At 42.4% G+C, this 15,382-nt stretch overlaps 1 protein-coding gene across 1 annotated transcript; it reads left to right on the top strand.

The window, feature by feature from the left end:
- Positions 1–9,996: 9,996 nt before the first annotated feature.
- Positions 9,997–12,409, top strand: LOC147853665 (uncharacterized). Its single transcript, XM_087332309.1, has 3 exons — positions 9,997–10,847; positions 10,946–11,042; positions 11,470–12,409. The coding sequence occupies exons 1-3, from the start codon at positions 10,064–10,066 to the stop codon at positions 11,540–11,542; spliced, it is 954 nt and encodes a 317-aa protein (XP_087188435.1). The 5' UTR covers positions 9,997–10,063; the 3' UTR covers positions 11,543–12,409.
- Positions 12,410–15,382: the final 2,973 nt, after the last annotated feature.

Raw genomic sequence — 15,382 nt, 5'->3', positions numbered from 1 at the left:
TGTTCTTCTATCGAACATTGCTCAACTCCTGTCTGAGTTGAAGCTTCCGGGCAGTGGTGCTTGCGGCGAAGACCTTTTTCAAGTTTCCCCAAGCATCCTTCGATGTCTTGGCGTCACGGATATGGTTGAGCAGCTGGTCACCGACACTTGACGCGAAGCAGTACATCACCCTGCTTGCCGCATGTTCCCACACTGGGAATTCCTTGTGTGTCGTCTCCGGTGTTGAGTCGTTCACTCCGTCAACATAACTCCAGTAGCCATGCCCAAGCAGGTACTAGTGCATCTTGTATGACCAAGATGCGTAGTTGGTTCTGTCAAGCTTCTCCACCGAGAGCGACGTAGCCATACCTCTGTCCATTTCTGCTTTTGTGTCTGTTTTCCGATCGTTAGGGTTTCCTTCACAAGCGTAGATGTCTGCAGCAGAGGTTCTCAACCCACGCGCTCTGATACCATGTAAAATATTGCTTGCGGAAGCGTTAGAAAGAACAATACACAAAGAGAGAGAGAGAGAGAGTAGGACACACTATTTTTCAAAATTATATGAATACTCTGTGCTCTCTGTTTCTACAACGCGCTCATCAGCGCTATTTATACAAGTCCACACGGGACTGTTAGAAGTACGGTGTACTTCAATGCTCACACGAGCATCTGACACTAATTACGAGACTATAACTGCTTAGTAGTCTAACCTATACTAGGCTTCCGGTTACGGATTGGATCCGGCATACCGGCTCCCCAGCTCACCAGTCCTTACTGCTTACCGGCTCGGTTGCTCATTGGCATACCGATTCATCTCGCTTACCGGCTCAGGCTTATTCAGCCGATCTGGCTCCGGTTGAGCTTGCCGCTCAACAGGATGAATGTCACTTGCTCTTCACATGCTCAACATATAGTGCAATTCTTTCAAGATATGCAGACACCACCTAGAAGGTTGAGCTCATATGTGTATGCTTTACTAACACATAGAGACTTTGTGTTTCAACGTATGAATACCCCTTCTTAGGAAGGAGACATATATCAAGAACACATGTATACTCTGGTCCCATAGGTCAAAATTGGCCTCTTTATGGACGATAAAAATTCTAAGTCTAATTCTAATTCTCTCTCTCTATGCACGATATAAATGGATCACCCCACGAGAGCCACTCCCATCTAAAACGTTGTACTATAATGAACACCTCATGCACTTCTCTAAGCTAGGTTTATTACACGACCAAAATATCTAGATACATTCTTGACAAATGCACTAAGGGTGGCCATTGGACAACTTAGGATATCATCTCACCAACTTGAAATTGAGAATGGTCGTACTAATGGAGTCCCTAGAGAGGAAAGGCTATGTATGTTATGTCACATAGAGATAGAGGATGAGTATCACTTTCCATGCAAGTGTCCAACTTATGCCGAGATAAGGGGAAAATACCAAGACATACTAGGACCCTCGCCCACCCTCTCCAAACTATTAGATACCTAGGATATAAAGAGACTAGGCGGGTATATCTTAGAGCTAAAATAACATAAGGAGGAAAAACTACAAAATGTTAACCATAATCATTCTAATATTCACCAACATGTAACTAATAGAAATTTTCAGGAACAAGAGGAGACGATGAATGTGGACACACCTACACCACTCGGCCTCTCCCTTAAGGAAGCAGAAATGCAAAGAACAACCAAACGCCCTCGGATGTCGAGCTTCAAAGCAACTCGACGTGGAGTAGAAACAATTAAGAAGATAAGGGAACGTGAGCTACACCGCCTAACAGCTATGGTTGCTTTCTAATATACTTAATCATCCCCCATTTTGTCTCATTGTTCATAAGTGTTAACTTCCTCTCTCTCTTCCTCTCACACACATATCACTTAATCTTTTGTTGACCTTAATCACATAATTAGGTACTAATTAACCCTTGCATAATTACCTAATTCTTAACATGGTATCAAAGCGTGTGGTTTACAAAATCCACTAAGCCCACCTGACTCCGTGATTGTGCATTCGAAACAACGACGACAAAATCCGGTTATCGGCTACCGTAGTGCCACTACGTAGCGCGTGTATGTGACCAAAGGAAGAAAAGAAAAAAGGGAAGACATTACAACAACATGAACACACAAATGGGTAGTTCGATCCCTAGTGAAAAGCTAGACAGAAGCAATTATTCATCTTGGGAGTACAAGATGAACCAATACCTTGTCGGCCAAGGGTATTGGAGCTACATCACCGGTGCACTCGAAGACAAACCCGACATCACAAACGCCAACTACCCAACGTGGGAGCAAGGAGCGAGTCGGGTAATGTATTGCTTGGCAACATGTGTCTACCACCACATGCTTAGCCACATTTGAGATGCCAAGACACCTAAAGAGGCGTGCAAGAACTTGAAGAAGATGTTCACCGCCAACACGACCGCCCGCAAGCTTCAACTCCGACAAGAGTTGAACAACATCCGACAAAAAGATATGGTTGTGTCGAACTACACCATTAAGATCATGGGCATTTGCGACTCGCTTGGCTCCATCAACATAAACGTCGACGAAGACGAGATGGTTCAAATATGCTTGAGCGGCCTCGCACAACGATTCGACTCGTTCAGAACGGCAATCTTAGCGAGCGAAAACCCTACTTCATTCTTCAACCTTCAATCAATGCTAATGGTTGAAGAGAACCACGTCTGAATTTAGACCAAGACGTCAGAAAGACAAATATTCTTCTCGAATTCGGATGATAGCTGAGGACGAGGTCAAGGCGGTAGAAGAGGTTGATTCGACCCATCACACGAAGGGAACTCAAACCTTCGACAACAAGACAAAAGCCATCGAGGAACCTTCGGAAGAAGGGGGAGCCTCCATGCCAAACAAGGTCGGCAAACGTGGCGCATTACTTGCAACTATTGTGGCAAAATCGGCCACCACGAAGAGGAGTGTCGGAAAAAGAGAAGTGAGTCGGCTTCGACAAGCCGACAACTCACAAATTATGCCACCAACTCGGAATACGACGACTACGGTGGACTATTCGTAATGAGACATAGAGCAAACTCTATGTCAGCCTCCAACTCCACAAGCATCTCCAGCTCGGAAGACGTGTGGTTCGTCGACTCCGGCGCCTCACATCGCATAACATCCCATGAAGAGTGGTTTAGTGATTTGCGCATGCCGGATCGACCCGGCTTCATAGAGACGGGAGACGATGCCACACATCCCATTCGGTACATTGGCAACGTTCCATTCGGCAACGATGGCCAAAACAATTGCATCAAGAATGACTTGCACGTGCCCACAATAACGAAGAATTTGGTCTCAGTTGGCCAAATCGTGGAGCAAGGCATGCAAGTTTGTTTCAACAACAAAGGATGCTTCATCAAGAAAGATGGTCGACTCATAGCTAAGGAACAGAGAGACGGTCGAATGTTCATTCTCGATTCGAACAAGGTGAAATCGGCCATGTATGCCAAAGGTCGCAAAACCGAGACAAGCACCGAGTTGTGGCAAAAGAGAATCGGCCACATCAACCTCCAACGGCTTCGAGCAATGCAATCCAAGGGAGTTGTCATCGGACTTCCAACATTCGAGTCGAAACGAGTTGACCGAGTATGCGAAGCATGCCAACTCGGCAAACAACATCGACTCCCATTCCCGAAGGAGAGCTACACAAGCAAAGACCTCCTCGACGTCATACACTCGGATGTATGGGGATCGGCTCAAACACCAATCATCAAAGGATGCCGGTACTACATCACCTTCATCGACGACTACTCCCACAACACATGGATCTTTCCAATGAAGAAGAAGAACAAAGTGTTCTCCCACTTCCAAAAGCTCAAGGGCCAAGTCGAAAAAGAAACCAGTCGGCACATTCAATGCCTACGATCATATGGAGGGAAGGAGTACTTCTCCAACGAATTCATTTCCTACCTCCAAGGTGAAGGCATTTAGAGAGAATTCTCGTGCCGACACACACACCCAACAAAATGGAGTCGTCGAAAGGAAGAATCGGCAAATACTCGAGGTAGCATGCACCATGATGCATGAGAAGCAAATGCCGAACTTCTATTGGGCCGAAGTGGCATCCACGGTCGTCTATCTCATGAATTGATGCATCACAAATGGAGTGCATGAGCTAACTCCATACGAGCTCCTTGTTGGAAGGAAGTCGATCATGTCGCACCTCAAAGTGTTCGGAAGCATTGCGAATGTATGCATCCCGAACAAACAACGACAGCAGCCCGACGCGAAGTCAAAGAAATGTATCCTCGTAGGATACTCGTCCAAGAAGAAGGCATGCAAGTGTTATAACCCTTTGACCTGAGCGGTTCGGGTGATTCGAGACGTAGTCTTCGACAAATCGGCATCATGGTATAAGCTCAATTCGTGACAGGAACTACATGCTCCGATGAACAATGCTCGGCCACAACCGAGCCTAGAATAAAACACAAAGAAAAAAGGCAGGGAATGAAAGCACAACACGATAGAGAGAAGAGTACACAGGATGTTTAACGTGGAAACCCATGAGAGGGAAAAACCACGGCAGTTCACTAACTGCTAACTATCACTATATCACAATGATTACAACAGTGGGCTCACGGAGGCAATGACCTCGTGCTCACGATCTTCACCACAGGCGGCAGTTACAACAGAGGCAACGACCTCTTTCTCTCTCTCTCTCTCTCTCTCTCTCTCTCTCTCTCTGTGTACACAGTTACGCGCTCTCTAGTCTTGCACCAACAAGAATGACAACAACACCCTTCTAAGTCTGCCCTAAGTCATATTTATACTAATATGACTTTTCGGCTATTTACAAATATAGCCCTGATGGCTTCTTAGGAAAACATATTTACGAATATGTCCCTTCATCCGGTGAGTACTTCTCACCGAGCCTTCACCATCCGGCGCTTGTCGGGCACTCGTCATCCTGTTCTCCGTAGTCGGGTACTCCTCATCCGGTTCTCACCGGGTCTTCCGTAGCCGGGTACTCCTCATCCGGTTCTCACCGAGTCTTCCGTTGCCGGGTATTCCTCATCGGGTCTTCCGTTGCCAGGTATTCCTCATCCGGTTCTCACCAGGTCTTCCGTAGCCGGGTATTCCTCATCCGGTTTCGGCCTCGGCCTATCGGCCTCGACCGAGTTTGCTCATCAACACTGTTCTCCTCACTTCCCATCCGGAGGGACTTGTTTCCTAACAATTCGGCTCCACCCGACCCGACCGAGGAAGATTTGAACATCAACTCAGAGGACGATATTCAAACAAGTCCTCTACCAAAGGACAATACAAGCCCACCTAAGCCTTCAAGCATTCCAAGCACGTCATGGACAAGTACGACCTTGGGCAAAGGTAAAGGTAAGATGCCCGAATACGAAGTCGATCACCCTAACGACAGTGATTCAGATGTGTCGGCTCCCTCACTAGACAGTGAGTTTGGTGTACCCATCATGTGGGCACCCGGAGTAAAGAACGCGCTCACATCGGGAAGCAAAAAACTTTGACGCTCTTCTAGAGAGAAGAATCTCGTCACTCAGCTCGGTTACAACAAGTACATGGCCCATAATTATGCCTTCGTGATGAAGGTAGTGGCCGAACAAGAGCCCGAGAGCTCTACAGAAGTGGCTCATGACCCACAATGGGTGAAAGCAGTCGACCCAAGCCTTCGTCATAGGCTTAAGGGGGAGGAACCGAAACTGCCACGAAAATACCGACGCCGATAAGCCGCATAGAAGCCAACATCGAAAGCCGAACAACCCCGAAAGCAAAACCATATGTCGAACACCTCACACTTGAGCTTGAGGGGGCGTGTTGAGATATCAAGCTCAATTTAGTTTAGTTTTTTAGTCAACACGCGTAACTTAGTAGTTACCTAGATAGAATCTAGTTAGTGTGTTGACCTTAAAGCCTTAAATAGGATTTTGTACTTGAGTGGGATACATTGTATATTCTCCACTCCCATGTTCATTTAATATAGGAATCTCTCTTCCTCTCACACACATACACACACATATCACTTAATCTTTCGCTTAACTTAATCACATAATTAGTGTTGGGATTACGGTCCCTCCGGATGGGATGGTCAGATGTCCGGGAATCGGGAATGAAGACCCGAATGAGGAGTACCCGGTATCGGAACCGGATGATGAAGACCCGGTTTCGGACCCGGATGATGAAGACCCGGTTTCGGATCCGGATGATGAAGACCCGGTTTCGGATCCGGATGATGAAGACCCCGGCTACGGAGCCGGATGACGAATGTACCCGGAGAGAGATCCGGATGCGGGGACATATTTGTGAATATGTTTGCCAAGGGCCCTCGAGGCTATACTTGTAAATAGCCCGAAAGTCATATGTGTATAAATATGACTTAGGGCAAACAGTTTTGTAGTTGTTGCTCATTTTTTCTGTTTTCCACTTAGAGGGAGGGAAGTGAGAGCAGCCGAGAGAGAGAGTGAGAGAGAGAGAAAGGAAGAGGTTGACGCCTCTGTGTAATACCGCCGCCTGTGGCGAGGACAGCGAGCTCAAGGTCGTCGCCTTGCAGCTCGCCATTGTACATTCCCTGCGTATAGTGATAGTTGGAGTCTTGCACTCCCGTGGTTTTTCCCGTCTAGGGTTTTCCACGCTAAACCCTGTGCATTCGAGTCTCTCTCTGTGTTTTTGATTTACTTCTGCATTGATTCGTGTTTCCTCGGTTGTGGCCGAGAGGTGAAGGTTTTGAAAGCGTCGATTTCTAACAATTAGGTACTAATTAACCCTTGCCTAATTACCTAATTCTTAACACTACTTATGGTGCCTATAATAGATTAGATGTCAATCCGGCTTCAAAACAATAATTTCAATACAAAAGCTTAATTCCATTGGCAGACACATTTGTTAGGAATTAGCATGCTTACAATGGTTACTAAACTAATGGAATCGGTTAACGTTTAAAATATACTTAGAACATCTTATTCAAAAGAAGAAATTTAAACCGCAAGAAGAAGAGAAAAATGACATTTAGAACAACTGGACACTCGGCAACACAAAATAGCAAAATGTATAGCCCCCACTAGCCTTAATTGTTGGGGACATAACCAATACAAAAGAAATGGTACAATCATAACCCTTATCATCATACTCATAGTTAAATAGCAAGAATGCTTTAATCCATAAGCCTAATTCAAGGAATTCTTACCCATCTCAAAAAATGTAATCACCCTAAAGCTATCCCATTAGGTCACCACAAGGAGGATGCACTGGACCCATTACAAGAATTGAATGTTCATTTGAAATTTAGATATCTAGTAGCTTTTCCTCAATTTAAAGTTCATATGGTACAATCTAGACACCTTCATATCATGAATCGCCTTCACCATCCCCAATATATCCTCTTCAATTGAATCATATAATATAAAAGCATCCATCATTCTCCTTTATTATGTGAAGGCAGCCATGTTCCACTAAACATATGCTTGTGTGCATCAAGTATAGTATGCCTTTTGCTCCATTGAAACCCAACCTCATACCCTAGGCTTGTCATTATCCATTTTCCCTTCTTTAGTAGACTCCAATCACACACTTTGATGTTGCACCATTATGTTTGTATTATTAAGGATTCTCATTATCGTGCTCCGTTGTATTACATCTTAGCCAACTCTTTAGTCTCCAAGTTCCAACATAAAATTTTCCTTATTTTACCCTATGATAATATGTACTTCATATCATTTGTAAAACCTTGGTGAGGTATGAATGGGAACAAGAACGCAATATTCAGTGGGGTGATATGATCCAAAAACAAGTGTGACAAGTATTTGCACGCACCACTAATTTGTTTTAGAAGAGAGTACTTGAAGTGACTATCACTAAAAATAGTCCTGACTTTGGAAAATATTGTCTCATGGTAAAAATCTCATGGCCACTAGTAATGGAATATTTGTTATAAAAATTGCACTAGTTAACAACTACATTGTTTATGAAAATCTTCACATTTATCTTGACACATACATGATAATGACAAGTTACTACAATCATAGATTTTCGCATGTACAACTAGAAGGGAGTATAAGCATGTTGTGTGATCAATGTGAACATTAGCCTTCATAGCACTCTTTGATGTTGAGGTATCATCCTACAGAAGCGTGTTTTCTTCATGAATGTCCCATCAAGGGAGCTTGTGCAAGGGGGAAGAATGGGTAACTTAGTGCCATTCAAGACATTGATGTTTATGAGAACCAATGAAATTGCATAATTCAAGTAACAATCAAGGAAAGAGGCATGCTTGTCTTGATGTAGATCTTATGGATGCTTTGCCATTATTGTTGGTTGTCATCATGATGTTTGTTGCGTGCTTGGTGGTAGCTTGCTTATTATGATTGTCCTAACGCTACATCGTCTTGCATGGTCGATGCAAATCATCCATGCAATACCATTTTGCCCAATGGGTACCAAGAATCACCTCACTATATGACATTCCCTCGCCCTCCGTACCAACGTGTACAAGCATAGATGCATTGCATTGTGTTGCGTGTATTATCCTCATCCATTGTTACCACATACAACATGAGGGAGAGCTCATCAAATGACTTTTGCATAAAATTTAATGTGAACATTATTTCAATAAGCAATGTAGTATCAAAAGGGATATCCCTCTTAGGGGATGTATACCCGCATTACGAAGTTTTATAGAAGCAGTCGTAATACAATTTCTAGCCATGATTCAACGTTAGGCGACACTAAAAGGCAACATTTGAAACAACTTTTCCTTTTTGCAATAATTGCAAGTGTAGTGTTCTTCAAGTATGATTCAAACATGAGTTGTCATAGTTGGGCAAGAGACATTGAATTATTTGCCAAGAATGCGGAAGCACGTGATTGAATGTGGAGTTATTGTCCATAGTCAAGGTTCCAGCACCTCTTATCCATTGTGAGGAAGGGCATTGTTGTCTAAGGTGGAGACTAGGCACCTCTTAACTATAGATGAGGCCAGGACATTGTTGTCTGTAGGCGGCGGGGTCTAGGCACCTCTTATCCATTGCAAGGAAGGGCATTGTTGTCTAAGGTGGAGACTAGGCACCTCTTACTATAGATGAGGTTAGGACATTGTTGTCCATAGGCAGTGGTGTCTAGGTACCTCTTGTACGTGGATGGGGTCAGGTAATCATTGTCCATACATAGGTGGGGTCTAGCGCTTATCCATAGGCAAGGTTGGAGCATCGTTGTCCATAGGCTAGGTCTCCAACCACCTCTAACCCAGCCAAAGACAAGATGAGTCTTTGTATCAAACCAAAGTGTTCTTTCTCTTGTGATATGGCCCAACAACCATAAACCCAGCCATAATATGTGTCAAGGTTCCATCAACCTCTTATCCATTGCGCCGTTGCAGGGAACATTGTTGTTAAAAAAACGTGTATTCTGCGTTTAGAATACTTTGAAGTATTTTACACGCATTCTACGTTTTAGAACTGCCATTTTATAATTTTTCATGTATTCTAAGAATTTGGCATATCCTACGTATTTAATTTTTCAAACTTTTTTTTTGAGAAAAACTTTAAATTTTAAGAAATATTTAACGTATTTTAAGTATTTTTAAAAAAAGTAAGATACTTGGCATACGTATTCTACATGTATTGTATGCTAAGCATTCTGCAACAATGGCGAAGAAGGACATGATGGGCACTAGTGCATGAGTGTGGTGGTGATATGGCGAAGCATTTGGGTTGGCCTAGGATGGAGAGGGGCGGACGAAAAAGGAGTGGGTCAGTGTGTGAAGCCGGACAAAAGGAGTGGGCCAGTGTGAAGCCGGACAAAAGGAGCTCAGGGCGGACAAAGGGTATGGGCCAGTATGAAACCGGGGAAAAGGAGCTCCGGGTGAACAAAAAGGAGCGGGCCAGGGTGAAGCCGGACAAAAGGAGTACCGGGCCGGCAAAGGGTATGGGCCAGTGTGAAACCGGACAAACGATATCCGGGCCCCCTTTTCTTATTAAACTTAACGTTAAAGACTGACTGCAACTGGCGAACCCTGCGCCTGCTCTGTTCTGCTCCTTCTCCTTCTCCTTCTCCTGCTCCTGCTCCTGCTTCTGCTCCGCCATGTCCTGAATCAAAGTAGATGTTGCCGTCTGATCAGCGGCGCCGCTTCTGGAGCCCAAGCTTCCGTCGTAATCTCCTCCTTACTGCGCCTCCTCCTGATTCTGCTGCTGATTCTCCTGATTCTGCTTCTGCTTCTCCTGATTCTGCAGCAACTCATGAATCAGAACCCGTATCCCAATCGATCGATGGGGATGCAGGGATTAGGATGATCTTTCCGCCTCCCTTTCCCGTTAATCATCAGACCATAAGCGATGTCGTCCATCCCCTGCTACTGCTACCCATGGTTGGATGGCCCCCCTTACGCTCCTCCCGGAAGCAATCCATCAGTACCTTTGCCTCTCCTGCAGACGCCCATTCATCGAGCAGCTATGGTGGACACCCGCATCCTAACATTCAAGGAGGCTACGGCAGGATGCCACTGCCTGGCGATGGAAGTGGCTGCTGCAGAAGCCTCCAATATGGCCCCTTTGTGAGCCTGGCAGGTAATGCTGGAGATCGCCATGGCGGATCTGTACAGTCGCAACTTCCTGTCCCTTCATCATCGCCATCGCCATCACGAACAGGTGCTCCCGCTCATGAAGGCGCAGGTAGATTCTTATTCTCTGACCAACAATGGCGGCGGAAACGGCCCAGGCCACCGCCTGAGATTCAAGCGGCCCCGCCATTAACGAGCGGGGGCAGCCGTTTTGTGAAGGCGAGAGTGGACGGGGTTCGGATCTGCAGGAAGATCGATCTCTGCTCTTACGATGGTTACGACAGCCTCAAGACCGGCTTGCAACGCCTGTTCCAAGCATTCGTGACTGGTAATTGTGGACTCTGCTTTTCTGCGCTTTTTTTCTGCTGAATGATTTCTTTTGTAACAAGAAGAATTACTGGTCTTTAATTCTTCATGAATCCGAAGGCTGCACAGAACTGGACATACTCCATGGAAACAGTTATGTGCTCACTCATGAGGATGAGAATGGAGAGTGCTTCTTGGTGGGCGACGAGCCATGGCAGTAAGCATCAATCCATTCCAATTAATTCTATCCATCAAATCCATTTGAATGCACAATAATAATTCTCTCGAATCGTTATATGAATCTCCAGTGCAATATACAGCTAATTTCGATTTGCCTTGTTCAAGTGGATTAAGTTATGCTTAATTCCGAGAGTTGCGATCAAAATCGATAGATTTGATTGTGTTAATTGATTGTGTTATTGATGGATCGAATGGATTAACAATCAAATCTATCGATCCATGCACTCGGGAATTAAGCATAACTTAATCCACTCGAAATGGACAAATCGAAATTACCTATATTGCTCTTGAGATTCTGAATAGAACGATTGGAGAGAGAATTATTACTGTGTGTTCGAAATGGATTGATTTGCATAGTTGTACACATTATTTCATAACAATTTGAATGTTTTGTGAATTCTCAGTGTTTTCATTCAATCAAGAGTTAGGGAGTTGCGTGTTATGAAAACAATGCGTGATGCTACTCTACCATTATGAAGTAACAGTCTAACTAACTTCAACAGCTTATTGAATTAGCTCCATGTTGGTTTTGGTGATCAAATTGCTTCTTCCAAATCACTCCTACATTAATTGATCGATCCTTCATTAGTTGGTCATAATTACTTACAATTGCCATTTGCCGAAGTTTTAAGTGTCGATTATATTAAGTTTGATCCAAAGATCGTGGAGTGCAATCCTTCGAACTATGCATTTCCATGATACAAAAAAAATACCATGGAGATTGGACCTACTCCTGACCATGACAACGGCATTGTAATCTCTAGTCACCACAACGTGATCATGACTAACCTCTCAATCATCCAATTCAATCAATATATGTTGCCATTTCCTCTCTTCCCCTTAAGCCTTATTCCTATGTTTCGCACATGGAGGACTATTATGTTGTTTCTTGTCACGCTCGGCCACCTATGGGTCGATCTCATCCTTGAAAACTGGTATCTTTAAAGACATGAACCACATGTTTTCGTAGGTGCCAACCAATTACATTCTTCGTGTGAAGTTAAAACAAGCGTTCGTTTCATGGAAATGACAAGAAATGTCACGGGACTTCAAGGCACTTGAACTACAATAAGTGTTACATAAGAGTATTTTTCACATGATCCAATGTTCAATGGGTAAATTAGCATTTCACATGCACGGATCAAGGTAATGCACGACAAATAAAACCTAATACCATTCAATGTATTGTTTCATTGTGATGGAGTGGATTCGGCATAAAGCAAACTTTTACTTAGCCTTTTACTAAAAAACAATGAACAGAATGTCTTCTCCCATTGCAAGAACTCTAACTTAAGTTTCCAAATGGGAACATCTGAACATAAAATATTCCCTCAACAATCTCTCACTCATATAAATGGTAAAATTCATCTTCAAATTTTGTTTTATTGCAAAATTTGAGACGTTGAATAAATATATTTGGTTGTCCCCAATATAGACATTTGGCTTTCTTTCCATTATGTGTAAGAATTTGTTTTGGATTTCCCCATAATTGGTTACCTAGGTTTTGTTTTGAGTACTCATCATTATGTTTGAGAAGGCAATATGTTTCAATAACTAGCTACCTCACTTTTGAGATGTGTTGATGTGTTTTACACCTAAAATAAAAAAGAGATTCGTGTGAAGAAGGAAATTCTAAAAGAGCATTTGCATGTTAATTGGCATTCCATATCTATATTTATATCTCCAATATGAGGGATGGGTAAAGTGTGGCCTATTTAGTGGATGCCATTAATTGATGCATTACGTCATGGATTGAGCATAGAGAGAACTATTCTTTCACTCTTTTGCTAAAAAGTAATGTGCCACACCTAATATAAGCACCCTACCCTTCATCTTTCAAACAAGAAGCTATCAACACAATAGATATTCTAACCAAAATCATACTCATTAATGTAGATAATCATTGTTGTGTTTGAATTTTATTGTATTCTAATTGTGAGAGGTTGGATAAAGGGTAAAATGCATTAAAAAAATGTATAGAAAGTACCCATACTTTGGTTCTTCAAGAAGTGGCTACCTAGCTTTTGCTTTAAGTAACTATTATATATGATTTTGGATCAAAACTTGAGGACATCCAAATGAGAAAGAGAATGCCACTAACTACATATGAATTGGAGAATGGAGCATAACACAATTTTAGAAACATAGTCTGGGCGAGTTATGCTTAAGAATTGGCTTAGTCATGATTATAAATTTTATTTTATTTTATTCAAAGATTTTCTTCAATAGTATTAAGAAAAAACACTCGAAGGCTACAACTTGAACTTGTCTACCCAAAAGCTTACAGCTTTTTATGTACAATGATGTACAATAATCCTAAGACCAAAGATAGGACTTTGTAGAAGGTGTTGGAATTTGCTGATGTACACTACCATGATTTACTGATATTCAAGAAATGGTCCATGGACGTCGATAGTGCCATTGAGGCTCTTGAGTTGACTTTATAAAAATGGGCAACTTTTTCCATAAGTGATGAAGCTTCTTCCTTCTTTTGTTCACGATCTCTGAGGAACCATGCATATTGTCATACTAGCTACAGACTACTGCCAACAAGTTCTTTGATATCTCAAGCAGGACATCTGAGAGACGAAGATCTACCACATCATAAAGTGGGTTACATTGACATTTCCATAATGCCCATAATGTTACCGTAGTCATGGTTTTCCAATCCTGGACAGATCGCACATGCTTTCGAGGTTGTTGAAAGGGGCTATCTAATATCAATATTCTATTATGTACCACCATTGCCTCCTAAACATCATTTGCCTCATACAACATCAAGTTGGAATGTACCACCCCCCACATTGTTGATCCCCATGAAAATAAGCAAACAACATTGATTGTTAAGAATAACGAAAGGACTTTATTCCATACTTGTTAAGCCAAGGGACAAGACCAGAGGACATGCTTGGCAATCTCATAAGCTTCATGGCAAAAACCACATTGCCAAAGATTGGGTGCTACATTCTGTTTCAATGAATGACCAACTAGTAATGCCATATGCACTAATAACCATCTAAAGAGAACAAATTTAGTTGGCCCCTTAAATGACCAGATCCATCTCCAGTAGGTTTTTAAATGCAAAGTTGAGACACCCCACGTGGTCCAATATTTTTGAGCTACTGGTATTGTATTGTTACATTCCGAGAGAGCAATAATGATCTTCCAAGTTTTATTGAGTACTGAAAGAAGGGAAATTTTATGATCTATTCCCCAAGGAATGTGACCAAAACCAACCCCCCGGATCCCATGTTAATCTTGCAACAAGGTCTTTTGTGTGTAACCACAACATATCACACATATGAGCAATTGAAGGATAAGGATCATAGAGATTCATCAAGCCAACCTTCTGGGATCCTATTTTTACAATAAGGAGTTGTGCCCGTATTCATAATAGTAGTAACTATTGTTGACACGATGATACACTACAAATGTTGTCTAAGAGCAATGCATAATCCAACCTGACGACCGTTGGGACCAAAGGCAGGAACCCAAAAATGAGTCCACCGTCCTAGTAAAATGGAGTTATACTTTCGAATCCTATCCATGCATAGGTGATGCTCTTGCAAAAACATAATATCAATAATACCAACATTAGAAGTACCTAAATCTGAGCGTAAGAGTCCTTTAAATCTGCGTAAGAGTCATGATTATAATTGCATGAAGGCCATATATGTAATTTGAGGATAAATCATTATAGAAGAGAAGACATGCATACAAAGAGACTAAGAGTAATAGAGATATGCATGAAAAAAAAGCAACAACAAGAGATGGGGGAAAAAACATTGTAAAGAATTGTGGGTGTTGATGTGAAGTTACTTGCAAGAGTTTATTGTTGTGAGGGTGCCTAAGCTATGTTCACTAAGCTAGTTTGCAAGTGTGTGTGCTTGCACCACGCAAGAATAGGATGACTAAATATTTGCATATGAAGTTTATGGGGAAACCTTGATGTGAGTATGACTCATGAGGGTATGTACGTGCATGTATAACCATATGAATAAGTGTATACTAATGTAAAAATGTATTTGTATGTGTGTATGTAAGTATATACATATTTATATGTATATGAATGTGCATGAATATCTATATAAGTATGTTTATTTGATTTTGTGTGTATTATAAGTGAAAATGTCATTAGTGTATGTGTAATTTTGTAAATGTGTGAAGATGTATATTAATGTGTAAGTGAGTACATGTAACAATATGTATGGGTTTATATGTGTATGCGTATGCTTATGTGGTCTTTAGTAGCTCTAGGGCTCTATTGTCGTACACTGAGAATATAGCTCTACTATAAGGTTATTGAAGTGGAACTCT

The sequence above is a fragment of the Azolla caroliniana genome, unplaced genomic scaffold (assembly GCF_043228905.1).
Source record: "Azolla caroliniana isolate FFs.n. ecotype wild unplaced genomic scaffold, voAzoCaro1.0.p SCAF_16, whole genome shotgun sequence".
Classification (NCBI taxonomy): domain Eukaryota; kingdom Viridiplantae; phylum Streptophyta; class Polypodiopsida; order Salviniales; family Salviniaceae; genus Azolla; species Azolla caroliniana.
This window is presented reverse-complemented; position numbering and strand designations above follow the sequence as displayed.

What these genes read in the sequence shown, in the direction of transcription:
- LOC147853665 (XM_087332309.1), top strand. Translation starts at nt 10,064, where the DNA reads ATGTTGCCGTCTGATCAGCGGCGCCGCTTCTGGAGCCCAAGCTTCCGT. An exon ending in GTTCCAAGCATTCGTGACTG is followed by an intron (nt 10,848 to 10,945) that starts GTAATTGTGGAC and finishes ATGAATCCGAAG; the next exon opens with GCTGCACAGAACTGGACATA. An exon ending in GTGGGCGACGAGCCATGGCA is followed by an intron (nt 11,043 to 11,469) that starts GTAAGCATCAAT and finishes GTGAATTCTCAG; the next exon opens with TGTTTTCATTCAATCAAGAG.